Genomic DNA, 13910 nt, shown 5'->3' on the forward strand with positions numbered 1-13910 from the left:
AACAAAGGTTACACAGATCTGGAACAAGCAGGCCAGGATGCCGGGGGGGTTAACAGTCCAATTACCTCACCAATGAAGGGAACGTGCCAGGAGAGCTCTTGAAAACTCAGGCTTGTAACTCACTCAGTTAGGGGTACTGTAAAATCAGAGACGTAGCGAAACCAAACAGAGCCTGGTACATAGCAAGTGCTGGCTCACTGATAGTTCCCGCGTGAATCCCGAAGGGTGCTTCCATACACAGGGGAGCAGGAAGGAACAAAGGACACAGCAGCTCGGGGGGAGGCAGGTATGGGCTCCTCAGCACTGAGGTAAGTGACAAGGGAGCAGCTAGAGCCCCTGGTCCCATGGGCCTCCCCTCAGGACGATGAGAGGGAAAAGAGCGACACCTTCCTTCCAGCTGTGGCTACCTACAGGGCCTGAGCACGGCCCAGAACCCCAAACCCTGACAGAGGATAAAGTAAGTAAAACCAACACAGAGAAGCTCATCCAAGGAGCTCTACCTCCGGCTGGTTGCTCGAGTTGTCGACCTTCTTTTCGTTCATTTTTAAATTTTTAAGGCTGGGTTAAATGTAGAGAAGGAGACAACATGGGGGCACAGATAGGAGGAAACTGACTACAAACAATTTGCCAAAACAATGAACGGTAAACATACAAAAAATCTCTCTTAAGAATGCTAATTTTAATGACCCATAACTTTTTCTTACAGTTTGAGTTTGAATGGGTTTCATGCAATGGAGGAGTGGGGGAGATGAAGAGATTTTCTTTAAATATTTCCTTCTCTCCTATAGCTAGACTTCCCATGGGTTCTTTTTAAATATCTCAAAGAATTTGGAGTTAAAATGTTCTGGGATTACATTTATCTGGGGCGTGTGTGTGTGTGTGTGTGTACACATCCAGTTACACTTGTTGACACTTCAAACTTTTGCTATAAACTAACTTCACAATATTTAACATCAGAATTTTAGAAAAATTTCTTTGGTCAATAACTCAAATATTTTATTTAAGTTCACACTAAATTAGACAAGAACCAGAACAGTCAATCAGTACTTCTGCCAGAAATTCCCTGATTTCTGATCAATGTGTATGCTACTGCTAAACATTTCACCATAAAGAGAACTCACACTGAAACAAATTTTACTTCAGTCACAGTTACATATAAATAAATAGTTTACAACTAATCTTTTACAACAGTTCCCTTCAGTCCTCTGAATTTGCTGAAGTAAAAAATTATGAGAATTTTTTTAATCAGCTTTAAAGTACAAGATATTAGAAGGTTGTGAGAATTCCACAATCCTCTAAATACCCAAGAAGAGATAGTTTAATACACTTAATAAAATCAGATGCTAAAGGCAGGGATTCTGTGTAATATTGTGAAACTTACTTCAAGATGCTCAGCACAGTTGGTTAATACGTAGGTATGTAAATACATATTAAGTGCAGAAGTCTGTTGTGGAGAGGCTGTAAAGTACATGCAGTGTGTTATCGCAGGCACGTCACGCTCGCACAATGAATGACTAGAATCAAATCTTTTACTTCAGCAAACATGACTTACATTTTTAAAGGGTTCCATGGTGCTGGGGATAGGCTGGTCGCTAAAAATCCCCTAAGTGTTTAGTTAAATCCCAAAACAGCTTGTACCAAATATATTCAGCAGCAGCTCAATGGAATACAGGTACGGGCCCCTGCCCAGCAGGTGAGTCACCTGTCAGGCGCTGCCCCACCACCCGGGCAGTCCGTCAAGGGAAGGAGGACAACACAGGAAGATGAGAAGGAAGGTGGGGAGAATGCACGAGCAATCCCCAGCAGGGCGTGGGGACCCACTTTCCAGTTCAACGCAAAGCTTGTCGGCACCTCCTCAGCCCGGGCCTCGGGAGACCAGAATTTAAGTTCTATCTCTACATCCATCCATCTGTTGACTGACCTCGGGGAAGTCCTTTCCTTCATCCTCCCAGGCCATTTCCTCTTCTGTAGAGTGGAAACTGTTATGCGAGCCCATCTGATCTCACAGAGTTTTTGGGACAGTCACATTAAGTACGAGAAAGCATTTTGAAAATTATAAAGCTCTCAGCTATCACAGGAAAATTGCATCAGACCCTTTGCTGAAGAAAGTTTCTAGGCCTCTGGCTTTTGGACCCCAAAGCCAGGCAATATTCCTTTATAGCGTGGTCATATAAGCGAAACAGAAAGTATCAGCTGAGATCATACCATATGGTTATTACAAAGTCTTCACCAATAAAGGACTCTGCATTTTTCACAAGAGAGACCTGTTGGACCTACATATAATGGTCTCAGATGTCTGGCAGGGCACGGCAGAGCACACTTTCTATAGCTCAACAAGTATTTAAGGGACATCTGTTTTAGGAAACGAACCGACATACAGGCGCCTTCTAATCCTTACACGAGTGCAGAGGCCACAGGCAGACGATACTTACACACTCGGTGTGCACTGGATGCACGGCAAACAGCAGTGCGGCCAGCAGGGACGACCTCGGGGCCAGGTTTAACCTCCGGCCTTTACTGGTGTACTGCAGGCCGCCGAACAGCACCGAGAAGACATCCACCATGAGGACAGAGATGCCACCATGCAGGAGGATGTTGACCACGTGGAAACTCACAGGGTGGAAGCCTCCGGACAAATAGTAGTTAATCCTGTAGTAAACGAAGAGTGTTCGTATCACCCGTGCAGAAGCACGTGAAATAACACGCAAATCGTCCGAAGGAAAAGGCTGGTGAGTGAAAATATTAAAGGCGGAAGAAAAAGACTGTGTGCAAGTTTGGTAAAAATAGTGTCAAGATAAATAAGGCCTGTCAAGCTAAGAAGGTTGAAGAAAAGGTAAGAACATAATTAACTGCACAAGGAAAATGGAAGATAAAGGCATCTCAGAGGAGTGGGACAGAAAATACTTGGAGAGGAAAAGGGAAAGGAAAACCAGATAATTTTTTAAGTGCAAAAAGGCAAGACTACATTCCGAGAAGATACAATATGCCACACACTACTCACGGCCAGCCCACAGGGACCTGGGTTTAGGACAGTCACGTAACTTGCTCAATAAAATTGCAGTTTGTCCACCACTCTTCTGTCCAATGAAACACTTGCTTGTTGTCAGGGGTCCTTATTTCTGACTGCTTTTCAAGTACCAGCGGTTCCAATTCATCACTTCCATGCTTCAATGAGATCTATACACTACTATCTAATGCACCCAAGAAACAGCTAGGAAAGGGAACTTTTGTGGGGCGAACAAATTTATTTAATGGAAATAGCTCCCTGATTAATGGTGGGGGGGGTTAGATTGTTTTTAGCTTCATTTTATTTCTGTATATTGGAATTTATACCTTTTTTCTCGTAGTGGAAAAAAATCAGTTTCATTAGATGCCACATGTTGTTTTCACTCACATCATTTTCTTGGTGTTAACCAGCAAAGGGTCCCAACTCCAAGAAGTGTACCAAGTACGGAACGCTTTGCGTCATCCTTGTGCAGGGGCCACGCTAATCCTCTCTGTAGTGTTCCACTTTTCTATGTGTACTGCCAGAGCGAGCCCTGAAACGAAGTTTCCTCAGGCATGTTCTCTCCATCTTCCCATGACCTAACTCCTAACGGCTGAAGTTAGCACATACTTCTCAGACACCCACATAGGTGAGAGGCTTATACTCGCCTCGGAACCACTATCTTGACTCATTGACACGGGGAACCTTGTCCCATCAAACCTGGTACAATATCATGCACAAACCTCGGGTGACCGTCCCGTACAGCCCATGCTGGCATACCTCACCTGAAAGTCAGGACGGTGAGAGGTCGGTAGGACTTGTGGCTGGTGTTGCTGCTCAGCCTACTGCCCCAGAAGTCATGATGCCACAGGTCCCCAAGGGGCGTTTCAGCTCGGAGGTCCTACAGGAACACAACAGAGGACAGTCTGGGCAAAGGAGTCACAACTCTTTCCTCACCCCACATCTAAGCCCTCACCAAGACCTCTTCTTCAAGTTCCTCATACCTCTGTTCTCCATCTCTCCTACCAGTCCTGGGCCAAGCCGCCATCATTACTCACCTAGGATACAGCCAGGACTCCTAGTGAGTCCACTGTGCCCTCTGATATGTTCTCCACATCGATTTGTCCCAAACGCAAACTGGGTCACCCCACCCTACCCTGCTTAAAACACTGCAATAGCTAACCCCCACCCCCACTCCACCCCCAAGGCAAAGCTGATGTCCTGACATGGATGTCACAGCCTGGGGTGCTCTGGCTCCTGCCAAACTCTGCAGGCTCATCTCTCGGACTCTGTGTTCCTGCTACTGGCCTTTGTCTGCTCCCCACACAGCTCTTGCTGCCACCCACCCCGAAGGCTTTGCATGTGCAGGTCTCTATCCAGACAGTCACCCCTCAACTCTTCACAGCTCAACTCCTCCCACAATTCCTATCTCAGCCAGCGAGCTATGACCTTCCTGAGCTGATGCAATTCCCCTTCCATGGGTCTTGGGGTGTGTCGCACCTGTCCTCTCACTGCTTGGGACACTGGTGATTTACAATCACCCAACTATTATCTGTCTGCCCCGCTGGACTGGGGCTCTACCAGGCCCGGGCCACACCTGTGTTTGCTGGGAGTAAACAGAAGGTGCTTAATCCATGTTTAGTGAATAAATGGATCATATAGCTGAACGAGATCACTATTACCCTCTCTCATATCCAACACATAAGGTAATTTACCAAAAATATCCCAGTTAAAACATGAGCGGACTAACATATATTTTTTAAAGTTCCCCATTTTTGATCATGAGCTAAGCAGAGAGTAAAATTAAAGAAAAACAACTTCCACATAATTTTTAAAGATGAAGATCATTCAATACTAAAAAATGAGACCTATCTCACTACTAAGGTAATTTAATTTGGTACTGTACTACAGATACTTAAAAGTGCATTTTTTTACATTTAAATATGCACCCAGATTGTTTAAATTGTGTCTAACAAGAAGAAAGGCAGACAAGGCACTATGAAGAAGTAACAAAACTGCATGCTAATATTCCCTTTAAAGCATAATTAAACGGGAACATTTCAGGGACTAGGAACGATGATGTGCTAAGCACCACACCAGCTATCAGTCGAGACGCTCGTGGCAGTAACCAAGATCAATGGATTGCCTTAAGCAGAAAAGGAAGGCTTTAAAGGAGATCACAAGGCTCGCTGACTCGCGGGTGGGCAGGTTTGGGACTGTGCAGCTGGGAGCACACCCACAAATCACATCAGACCCTGTCCTCTTTGCATGAGTAGCTCCTGACGCCAACAGGTGGGTCCGCCTGATAGCAGAGCTCATGCTGTGTCTGCATCTAAGGTGGACAGTCTTTGCAGCTTACAACAATCTGAAGGTGGGGAAGGCCCCACACAGAAGAAGTAGGTATGGCAAATCTTGGGCGGCCCAAGAGCAAGGCACATGGTGGAATTTGGTAAGAATTTGCTACTTAAGGGCTTGCTGACTCAAAGGGGAAGGATTGAGGACAGGTGACAGATGCAAAGTTTGTCACCTGATACCCACTTTGAGGGTGAATTTCACTTCCATTGGGTATTGGCTTGAGAGGCCTTGAGCATACAACTCCTAAGAGCCAGCTATTTCGTGAAGGTTGTGTAATCCACTCACTAACTTAGTTTACTCAGTTACAAAACCGGAAGTCTGTCTTCTTTTTCATTGTCCCAGAAGTACCTGCCAGTTGTGAAGGGGTTGGGCGGAGAATCTTTCCCTCCATTTGAGCAGAAAATGAACACCAACCAAGCTCTAAATATTTGATTAGGTATAGCCTACACACCGCAGGGCGCGCTACAGGAAGAAAGGTCATTTTTTCCTCCTAATGATTTATGGAAAAGATGTGTTCTGTCTGAAATTCCTGCTAATTCCACTGTCTCAAAGAAAACCATCATCTCAATGAAAAAAGGCAACTCAACCCTACAAGGAAGCATCTGGAAAGCAGTCTTTAGCACCAACAAAACCCAGTAACAGCCTGTTTCACATTACCGTAGGCACGGGGCCAATGAACGGAGGAGGGCCTTTCATTAAACAGGAAAGAAAAAAGGGAGGGCTAGCAAGTTAACAAAGGGGCACAGTGTGATGCTCTGGAAAACACGGCCAAGACAATGTGCAGTAAAGCCACAAAATGGCTTCATCTGCCGTACCCCACACAGAAGGAAAGAGAATCATACCCACACACCAGGGCATCCCACACCCAGCAAACTCACGTGTCCTCTCTGCCTTCTCACCAAAGCTCTTCGACATAGGGTCCGAGTTAACACTTCATAGACCTTCCACTTTATAATAATGGAAGAGTCAAGAAACTCTCAACAAAATGAAGAATGCAATTAAAAAAATAAAGTCACATCCTAGCATCCTCGTTAGAAAAGCAATTCCGTAGCTAGTAAGCCACCAATGTGACATAGTGGCTTAGAGATACACACTGCTTTTTCTTTCAACATGGTTTAGAAAAGAACTGAAGCAGAAACATCTGCAGTAACTGCTGGGTAAACATGAGGAAAATTACAAGTGAAGCACTTGAATTAAAAACAAACGTCAACAATGCCTGGTCTGTGCTGCTGAAACAGAGAAAATCAATTACAATGTTACAAATAAAGTATCTGCAAAACAGTTACCCCCATCTCGCCCTAGAATACATGTTTGTCTCATAGAGAATTTTTCTCAACATTTTCAATATGAAGATGACTTTCTCCTCATGTGGTAGAATCTATGACTTCAAAATTGTAAGAGCATTCAACAACGTTACAAAGAATCCTAAAACTGCATCTACTAGGCAGAGATTAGTGCATTCCTTCCAGCTCTCTTTATTGGTCAAGGCACATGCATAAAATATCCGAGGAGTAGCTAGACTGCCCCAAGGCTCTAAGCCTGCCATTTCCGAATTCCTTCTCCTCTGGGCTCTCCCTGCCTCTGAGTTTTCTTGTTCTGATTTTCTTTTAGCTTTCTTAAATCTTTTTCCTCCCTCTCCACAAACCTATTTCTTCTTCCCTATCTCAGTTAATGAGTGAAAAAGAATACCATTTTCCTCACACCCACTGGTGAGCAAAACTGGCTGGGTTTTGCAAATTCAGCAAATTTGAGTCTGCAAACATGAAATGAGCAGGAACTGCAGTATGCATGGGCAGCACACTCCTCGTCCTTCAGCAGCTGTCAGCAGGCTGTCCTGATGCCATCAGCAAAGGACAAGGAGCAGTGAGCTCACGGCCTGCTGCTGAGAATGCATCTTTTGCTGGGGCATCCGACTCATCCATCACTGCAGCAAATGCACCATTGTTTTTCGGGTAACATTTCTGGCATAGAGTTATGAAAATTTCTCTCAAAACCTGAAATATTTAGTCTGCAATGCCCTGGAATACTCTCGCCTTGCAATCTTAGAATTAACAGTCTCTCTGAGACATGTGTGGACTGGGGCCTCAAATACGGTAGGTGGGGAGGGTGAAGCTTGAGTTTAGGCAGGGGTTGGAGACCCTGCTGCCAGCAATCAAAGGGGCTCTAAATCAAGGAGCGCTATCTAAAAGAGACGGGAAATCTAGAGCACACAACTGAGCCCAGGCAAATTCTTAACCCAAGGTTAACAGACAAGAATTCAACATAAAATTAAGATTATTATGGAGATGTAGGCAAGTGGTTAACGTAAGTTTATCAGAAAGGAATTAAGACACGAACCTTATTGTTAACAATAGCTTCAGAGTCATCAAAGACAAACTCTCCATCATAGCTTCGTGCAAAACAGACGAGGGAAACAAATCCCACCACTAACTTAGCCCAGGAAGGAGGAAGAACAGAAGATGGAAAGATGTGATCCAATTCGGCGTCCAACTCGGCCATTTTGAAAACTGCAGGCTGCCAGCCTCCTGCTCCAGCATTATGCTGGTTAGAAATCTGCAAGAAAAATAACGTGGTATAAATATTCATCAACACATTGTTGGGAATGTTTCTGCAGTGGACATATTTACCTTGAGTGAAGAAGAGCTAGAGTCATTTATGCTGTGTTTTATAGGATGTGATCATAAAAAAACTTTAAGTTGTGGCTTTCAAACTCTAGTGGGCAGAAAAGTCACTTGGGACACATGCAGCTTCTTCTAGGCCCAAACGCAACCTACCACATAGGAAACCCTTGGGTTTCTGATGCTGGACTGTCCCTGAGAAACACTGATTTAAAGATTTTATTTTTTCCTTTTTCTCCCCAAAGCCCCCCGGTTACAAGGTACATAATTGTATATTCTTCGTTGTGGGTCCTTCTAGTTGTGGCATGTGGGATGCTGCCTCAGCGTGGTTTGATGAGCAGTGCCATGTCCGCACCCAGGATTCGAACCAATGAAACACTGGGCTGCCTGCAGCGGAGTGTGCGAACTTAACCACTTGGCCACGGGGCCAGCCCCAGAGAAACACTGATTTAATGGAATCCTTTAATTATCAACCCTATAGGGCAAATCATTTTTATAGTCCTTGAACCAGTTCTACCATCTTGCTTCATCCAATCAAGAAAAAAATCTATAAATATTCATTGTTGAGTCTTAGCACACTGTGTGTATGTGTGTCGTGGGGTATGAAACACAGACCTAGAACTCAGAACACACCCACGCCACTTAGACGAAAATCGGGCAGAAAGAAGAGTTTAGCAGAGAGAATGAGGCAGGGCACACAATCGACAGCCAGGTCAGTGGTTCACACACAGAGGATAAACAGTGGAAGGAGAGAACATTGCAGACCGACTGGTGTGGAGGCAATATCTCATCGTAGAAATACAGGGCTAGCTGTGTTCTGAAGGAGAAGAGGGGAGGGGAGGCTATTCCAGGTGAGGATAGGACCTTCAACACTGGTGAAAGAGTCAGGTTAAAAATATACACTTATTTTTAACTTTTCTTTCAAACAGGCAAAACGTCAAAGCCTGAAACTTGTGTCTTTCAGCCTTGTCATTTATGAGTTCTGTGGCCTTGTGCGTGTCTCCTGTCCTCTCAGAGTCCACCTCCTGTGCCACTCTGCAAAGCATGAGAACTTCCCAGCAGCAAGAGCTGCCTAAGAGCTTCAACCTTGGAATCCACCCAAACATCAAACTACCCTCCCAATCACATTTTATCTGGCCCCATTCCCACCACACCCTCAACAGGTGCTTTCTTTGCATTTACCAGGTTCACATTTGGATGAAACTTCTTTGGACAAGTTACTTAACCTCTCTGGGCCTCAGTTTCCTCACTTCTAAAGTGGGAGCTATAACTGTGCTCAGCCTACATGGTGGTCATGCGGGTTAAATGAAACACCTACCTAAGATGCTCAGAAGCACTGCCGGGCTTTAAGAAAGGCCCAGGGGAGGTTAGCTATTATTATAGGTCTGTTTTCAAGGAGGGTAAATGCATAGGCACAGAACTATCTTCTTTTGAAAATACCCTTCAGTGGTTGGCTTATTGGTACCCAAAGCTCTTGTCCTCCCTACAAAGGCTCCCATTCCTCTCATGCTGATGGAGGAGAATCCCAGGCCCCTTGACTGGGAAGGCAGTGTAGATGTACGTTTCCGGATCTCCAAAGGAATACCCCAGATTATGGAATCAATAAGAAGTCAGCCAAATAGGCCATCTGAGGTCGCAGGCATCTTTTCTACAGGGGTCTGAGTGACCACGGAGACAGATCCAACGGTCAACAGGACACCCCATTCGGTGGTAACAGTGTCCCTTTCCAGGTGCTGGAAAGAGGTCCAGATTTACAATCCAGAGAGGAAGGCTCTGCAGCTCTCTCACCATTGGCCCCTCAAGCTTCTCCATCAAATGTAACTTGTGCTCTCAGCAAGTGCCAGGGGGGAATATTCCAGCTACTATCTGCTGCCTTTCTTTTCCTTTCCACTGAATGGACAGACCATTGGTTGAATCCAAGGTACAGCTGCAAACATAATATAGGTCACCAGGCAGGGCCCAACCCCTGTCTACATGTCAGCTAAAGAAATTACTCCTGCTGCTAAAAATAAATTTTAAAAAGGCTGAATAGTTAGGAAGATACCATGACTTAACATGGAGGGAACAAAAGTGTTCTTTGATTTAGCAAATTAATGTAGAGGAAAGCAAACATTTTATATCAATTTTAGATGCACAATAGAGCTGTGAGATGACGAATGGTCACATAACTTGTCTTATGTTATCTGCTTTAGGCCCAAATATTTGCATATTATTTTACAAAAGGTTGTCATGAAGTTCAAATGGCCTTACAGGAAGAATACTGAATCAAGAAATAATTTGTGCTCCGAAATAAGCTGTCGTGCCTCACTTTTCATCTGATTCTTTGTAATACAGACTAATCATTTTGGTCCTCAGGCAACAGCTGAGATATACGAGAGGCGGACTGTGGGCCAGGCCTGGACTCCTGGGGAGTCAACCCCAGAATGCTCTCCCCCTCTTCTACTGCAGGAACGTCAGGGGACCCAGAGTTGTCTCACTCCCTGCCCTCCACCTTACTTCTCGCCTCCTCAATGCAGCTTCCCTCCCCTTGTCTCCAAGGTTCCTGCTTCTTTGCTGCCCCTGAAAATACTCACAAATGCCCTCTTCACTTAAAGCTTAACAGTTAATGCGTATAGTGGGATAGTTCAGAGAATACTGTGGATTAGCATATGCAATAAAGGCTACAATGTGTTAGGAACGCGTGCAAAATTCTCAGACTCATAGAGCATGGCCTCTGGAGACGGATTTGGACTTGTTCCCTGCATGACCTTGAGCTACTCAGGCTTCCTAAGGACCAATTCCTCATCAGCACAATAGGGTAGGTACCACTACTGACTTCAGGATGTTGCAGTAAGGATTAAAGGAGAGAAGGGATGGACACAATTACTTCCCTTCATTGTTATTATTTTGGAGAAACTAGTTCCCAGTGCCTAGTCCCTGACCTCCTGTCTTGGGAACACCAATGTTGTCAACAACTGTTTCTTCCTGTAGATGGACTTACTAACCAAGGCCAGCAGTAACCCATCAGGTGACCGGATGCAATGGAGAAAAGGGCGCCCTTCTTTTGGGCGGACACAGGGCACTGCTTCCCTTGCCAGGCATCTGTGTGTCCTGCACAAACTGCTCAGCATTACGGTGATCCTGTTCCCTACTCCCCTTCCTGCAACAGTAAATGGCTTTTGCTCTGCAATGATCCCAGCCAGGCCTGGGCTCAGGTAAAAGCAGCCGTGTTGGAGTGAGGTGGTACAGACAGGTGCACCGGCCCCCTCTACCATTTTTTGTACTCAGGCCATGAAATAGGAAGGCACATATTCCGTTTTTCTCTTGATGGGCCATTGGCTGCATTGCCCTGTTCCTCTTCTCCCGGTGATGTCCTGCCTGGGAGCCCTGGCTCCTGGATGGGGCTGGATGGTAAATTCACCATATGGAGTGAGAAGAAGGGAGCCCCACTGTGGCCTCAGGCTCAGTCCAAGTAGCGCTCCACCAGCTTTTCCAGTGATAAAGTTGATGCTCTAATCCCTATCTCACTCCTGTGCTAATTTCTCATGGTGGTCAGAATTAACCTGCCATAGCAGCAGTAGAATTTGGAAGGAAGCAAAAGTCTCTTTATTGTCAATGTCTCAAACTTCTAATATCAAGCCTCTATTTTCAGGGGGTTAAAACAAATGAATCAAACATCAATGAAAAGGTCAAAAAGACACCCGCCCCCTCCCCCCCAAATAAACAACGAAGAATCACTGAGCTGTGAACCCCGGGGACCCAGGGACAGCTGACACAGCCTGTACTGCAGGAAACGGGATCGGGGAGACCAAACCTAAACGATTCACCCTAGAAAAAGGAGTAGCAGCCACCTACTGCAGAATATTCTTCCAGATGCACTGAAGGGCCTGTGGCCTCTGGCCAGCCTTTCTACCCCATCAGCAACAATCCAACCACACACCAGCTGTCCTCTGCCAGGCTGAGATGAGACAGTTCTCTGGGAATCGGATTAAAGAACCCGATTATTTCTGACCCAGCATATGGAGACCTGAGCCCACTGCTCCTCCCTTGGGGCCCTCAAGGCACCGGAGACTGTCATCTCCACCTCCCTCCACCACGCAGCACTGAACAAAATGCTCCTGGAAGTACCTTCCTCTAGTGATCACCTTCCCGTTTTTAATTCAGTAACACATGAGGGCCATGCCTGTCGATAGGAAGAATGACTGTGTGTGCTTCGACAGCCACCGTCCCACTGCCCCAGAAAGCTCCCAGCTTGCTAGCCTGTAGCTATTTTCCCATCTAAGTCGGTCTTTATCACTTTACCCCACCTCCATCTGGGGCGCGCCAGGCACGGTCAGGACTGCAGGGAGAGGGAACAGGAAGGGGGTCCAGTCAGTCATTACTGTAGTTGTTTCTCAAGGAATTCTCCCCATCCATCTGCTCTCCCAGAGAAAGAACAGTGTGGGATGATTCACAACGCTCTGGCTAGATCTTTCCTCTAACTCCTCCCTTCTTTTGTGTGTGGTTAAAAAAAAAAAAAAGAAAATACACACAGCTCACAGTCACAACATCAACAAGACCAGAAACCTCTCGGAGTTTGCAGGAGCTGAGGCGGCGGTTGCGCCACCTGCTCGGCTTCCCCAACTCCAACCCCCCGCAGGGAAGTGCTAGCTCGGTGGCCCAGGGCCCGGGCTGGTGGCACGCCGCACCCCCGCTGCTCCGCTTGGCAGCCAGAGCGGAGTAGCTGGTGCTCTCGGCGCTGCAGGGGAGCCGCCTTTAACCCAGGCGGGCGGCCAAGCAGCCCGGCTGCGGCCAGCCATCGCCCGCGCCGCAGCCAGCTGGCGCCCAGGCGCAGGGAGACGCGGGGCCCCGCGACCAGGTGACCGCTCCACAGACGCAGAGCAGGCGCCCGGTGCACCTCGGACGGAAGGAGCGCCCGCGCAGCTGGAGCGGGCAGGGGCGGTGGGAGCGCAGGAGCCCCCTCCACGCCGCACCCTTTGTCCCGCGCGCTGCTCATAGCCGGGCGCACGGTGCCCGGCGCCCGCATATCCCGTGACCCAGGCCCCCGACCACAGCCTGGGTCCTGGAGCCAACTCCTCCAGCTGCGGGGCTCGGGGCGCGGCGGCAGCGGGGAGCCAGCGCCCGCCCCGCGCCCAACTCCGCTCACCCCCCGGCGCGCTCGGCCCTGCAGGGGCCGCCCCGCGCCTTACCTGCCAGGAGCCCGAGCGGCGGCCGCATGCCTCCCGGGCGCGGAAACTCCGGCCGCTCTCGGCGCCCGCAAGGAGCTGGGCAGGGGGAGGGGCCGCCCGCCCTGCGCCCCCGCCCCCCGCGGCGCCCCCCTCCCGCGCCGCGCGCCGCGCGCCGCCCGCACCGTCCGCGGCTCCCCACGCGCGCGGGCGCTCACTCGCACACTTCCGCCTCGGCCCGCCCCCCTCTTCACGGCCATTGGCTACTTCTGCCGTCACTTTCACGCCGCAGCCGGTCCCTCTTGAGCCCATTGGTGGACACGCCGGTGACGTCAGGCCAGAGGGCACTAGTCGCGGCGAAGGAAGCGCAGGGACAGACGGACTCGGAGGGAGAGAAGGGAGAGGAGTTCTGGGCGCCGAGCCCGGGCGGGGTCGGGGCGGGAAGGGGCGGCCCTATCCTGGCCCGGGCGAGGCGGGCTGCGGCTGCGGGCCTTCGTAGGCCGCAGCGGGCGCGTCCTTTCCCCTGCGGTGCGCCGCCCTGTCTCGCGCTCCTCGCGCTATCGGTGGCGCTCCGCGGAGGCACTGCGGCGGCTCTGCAGGCAAGGAGCTGGATCGCAACCACCACACTCTAGACTCCTTCCTGGCTGGGAGGAGTTGTTTCAAATGCGTGTCCCTACTTTCTGCCTCGGAACGGAACGGAGACTGCGTTCTTGGATCCAAGGCCCTGCTGCTCCGGCTTTTGTTTTTAACAGATCCTCTTCTACGACTCGGGTCTTCATTCTTCTGCTGACCCACGAACTCTGCTGT

At 48.4% G+C, this 13910-nt stretch overlaps 1 protein-coding gene and 1 non-coding gene across 3 annotated transcripts in view; both read right to left on the minus strand.

The window, feature by feature from the left end:
- Window positions 1-13347, minus strand: part of TMTC4 (transmembrane O-mannosyltransferase targeting cadherins 4) — a 59580-nt gene extending 46233 nt beyond the window's left edge. Inside the window, exons 1-4 of one of the 2 annotated variants that reach the window (XM_070520120.1) lie at window positions 13128-13347; window positions 7679-7894; window positions 3772-3887; window positions 2433-2649 (exon numbers count right to left, since the gene is read on the minus strand). In XM_070520120.1, the coding sequence (XP_070376221.1) occupies window positions 2433-2649; window positions 3772-3887; window positions 7679-7840 (495 nt within the window). In that variant the 5' untranslated portion in view covers window positions 7841-7894; window positions 13128-13347. The remainder of the gene's footprint in view (window positions 1-2432; window positions 2650-3771; window positions 3888-7678; window positions 7895-13127) is intronic. The other variant, XM_044779736.2, reaches the window with a different exon arrangement.
- On the minus strand, window positions 3435-3540 carry LOC123289983 (U6 spliceosomal RNA). Its single transcript, XR_006534266.1, has one exon. It is a non-coding gene; the product is annotated as a U6 spliceosomal RNA (small nuclear RNA).
- Window positions 13348-13910: the final 563 nt, after the last annotated feature.

This window comes from Equus asinus, chromosome 11 (assembly GCF_041296235.1).
Source record: "Equus asinus isolate D_3611 breed Donkey chromosome 11, EquAss-T2T_v2, whole genome shotgun sequence".
Classification (NCBI taxonomy): Eukaryota; Metazoa; Chordata; class Mammalia; order Perissodactyla; family Equidae; genus Equus; species Equus asinus.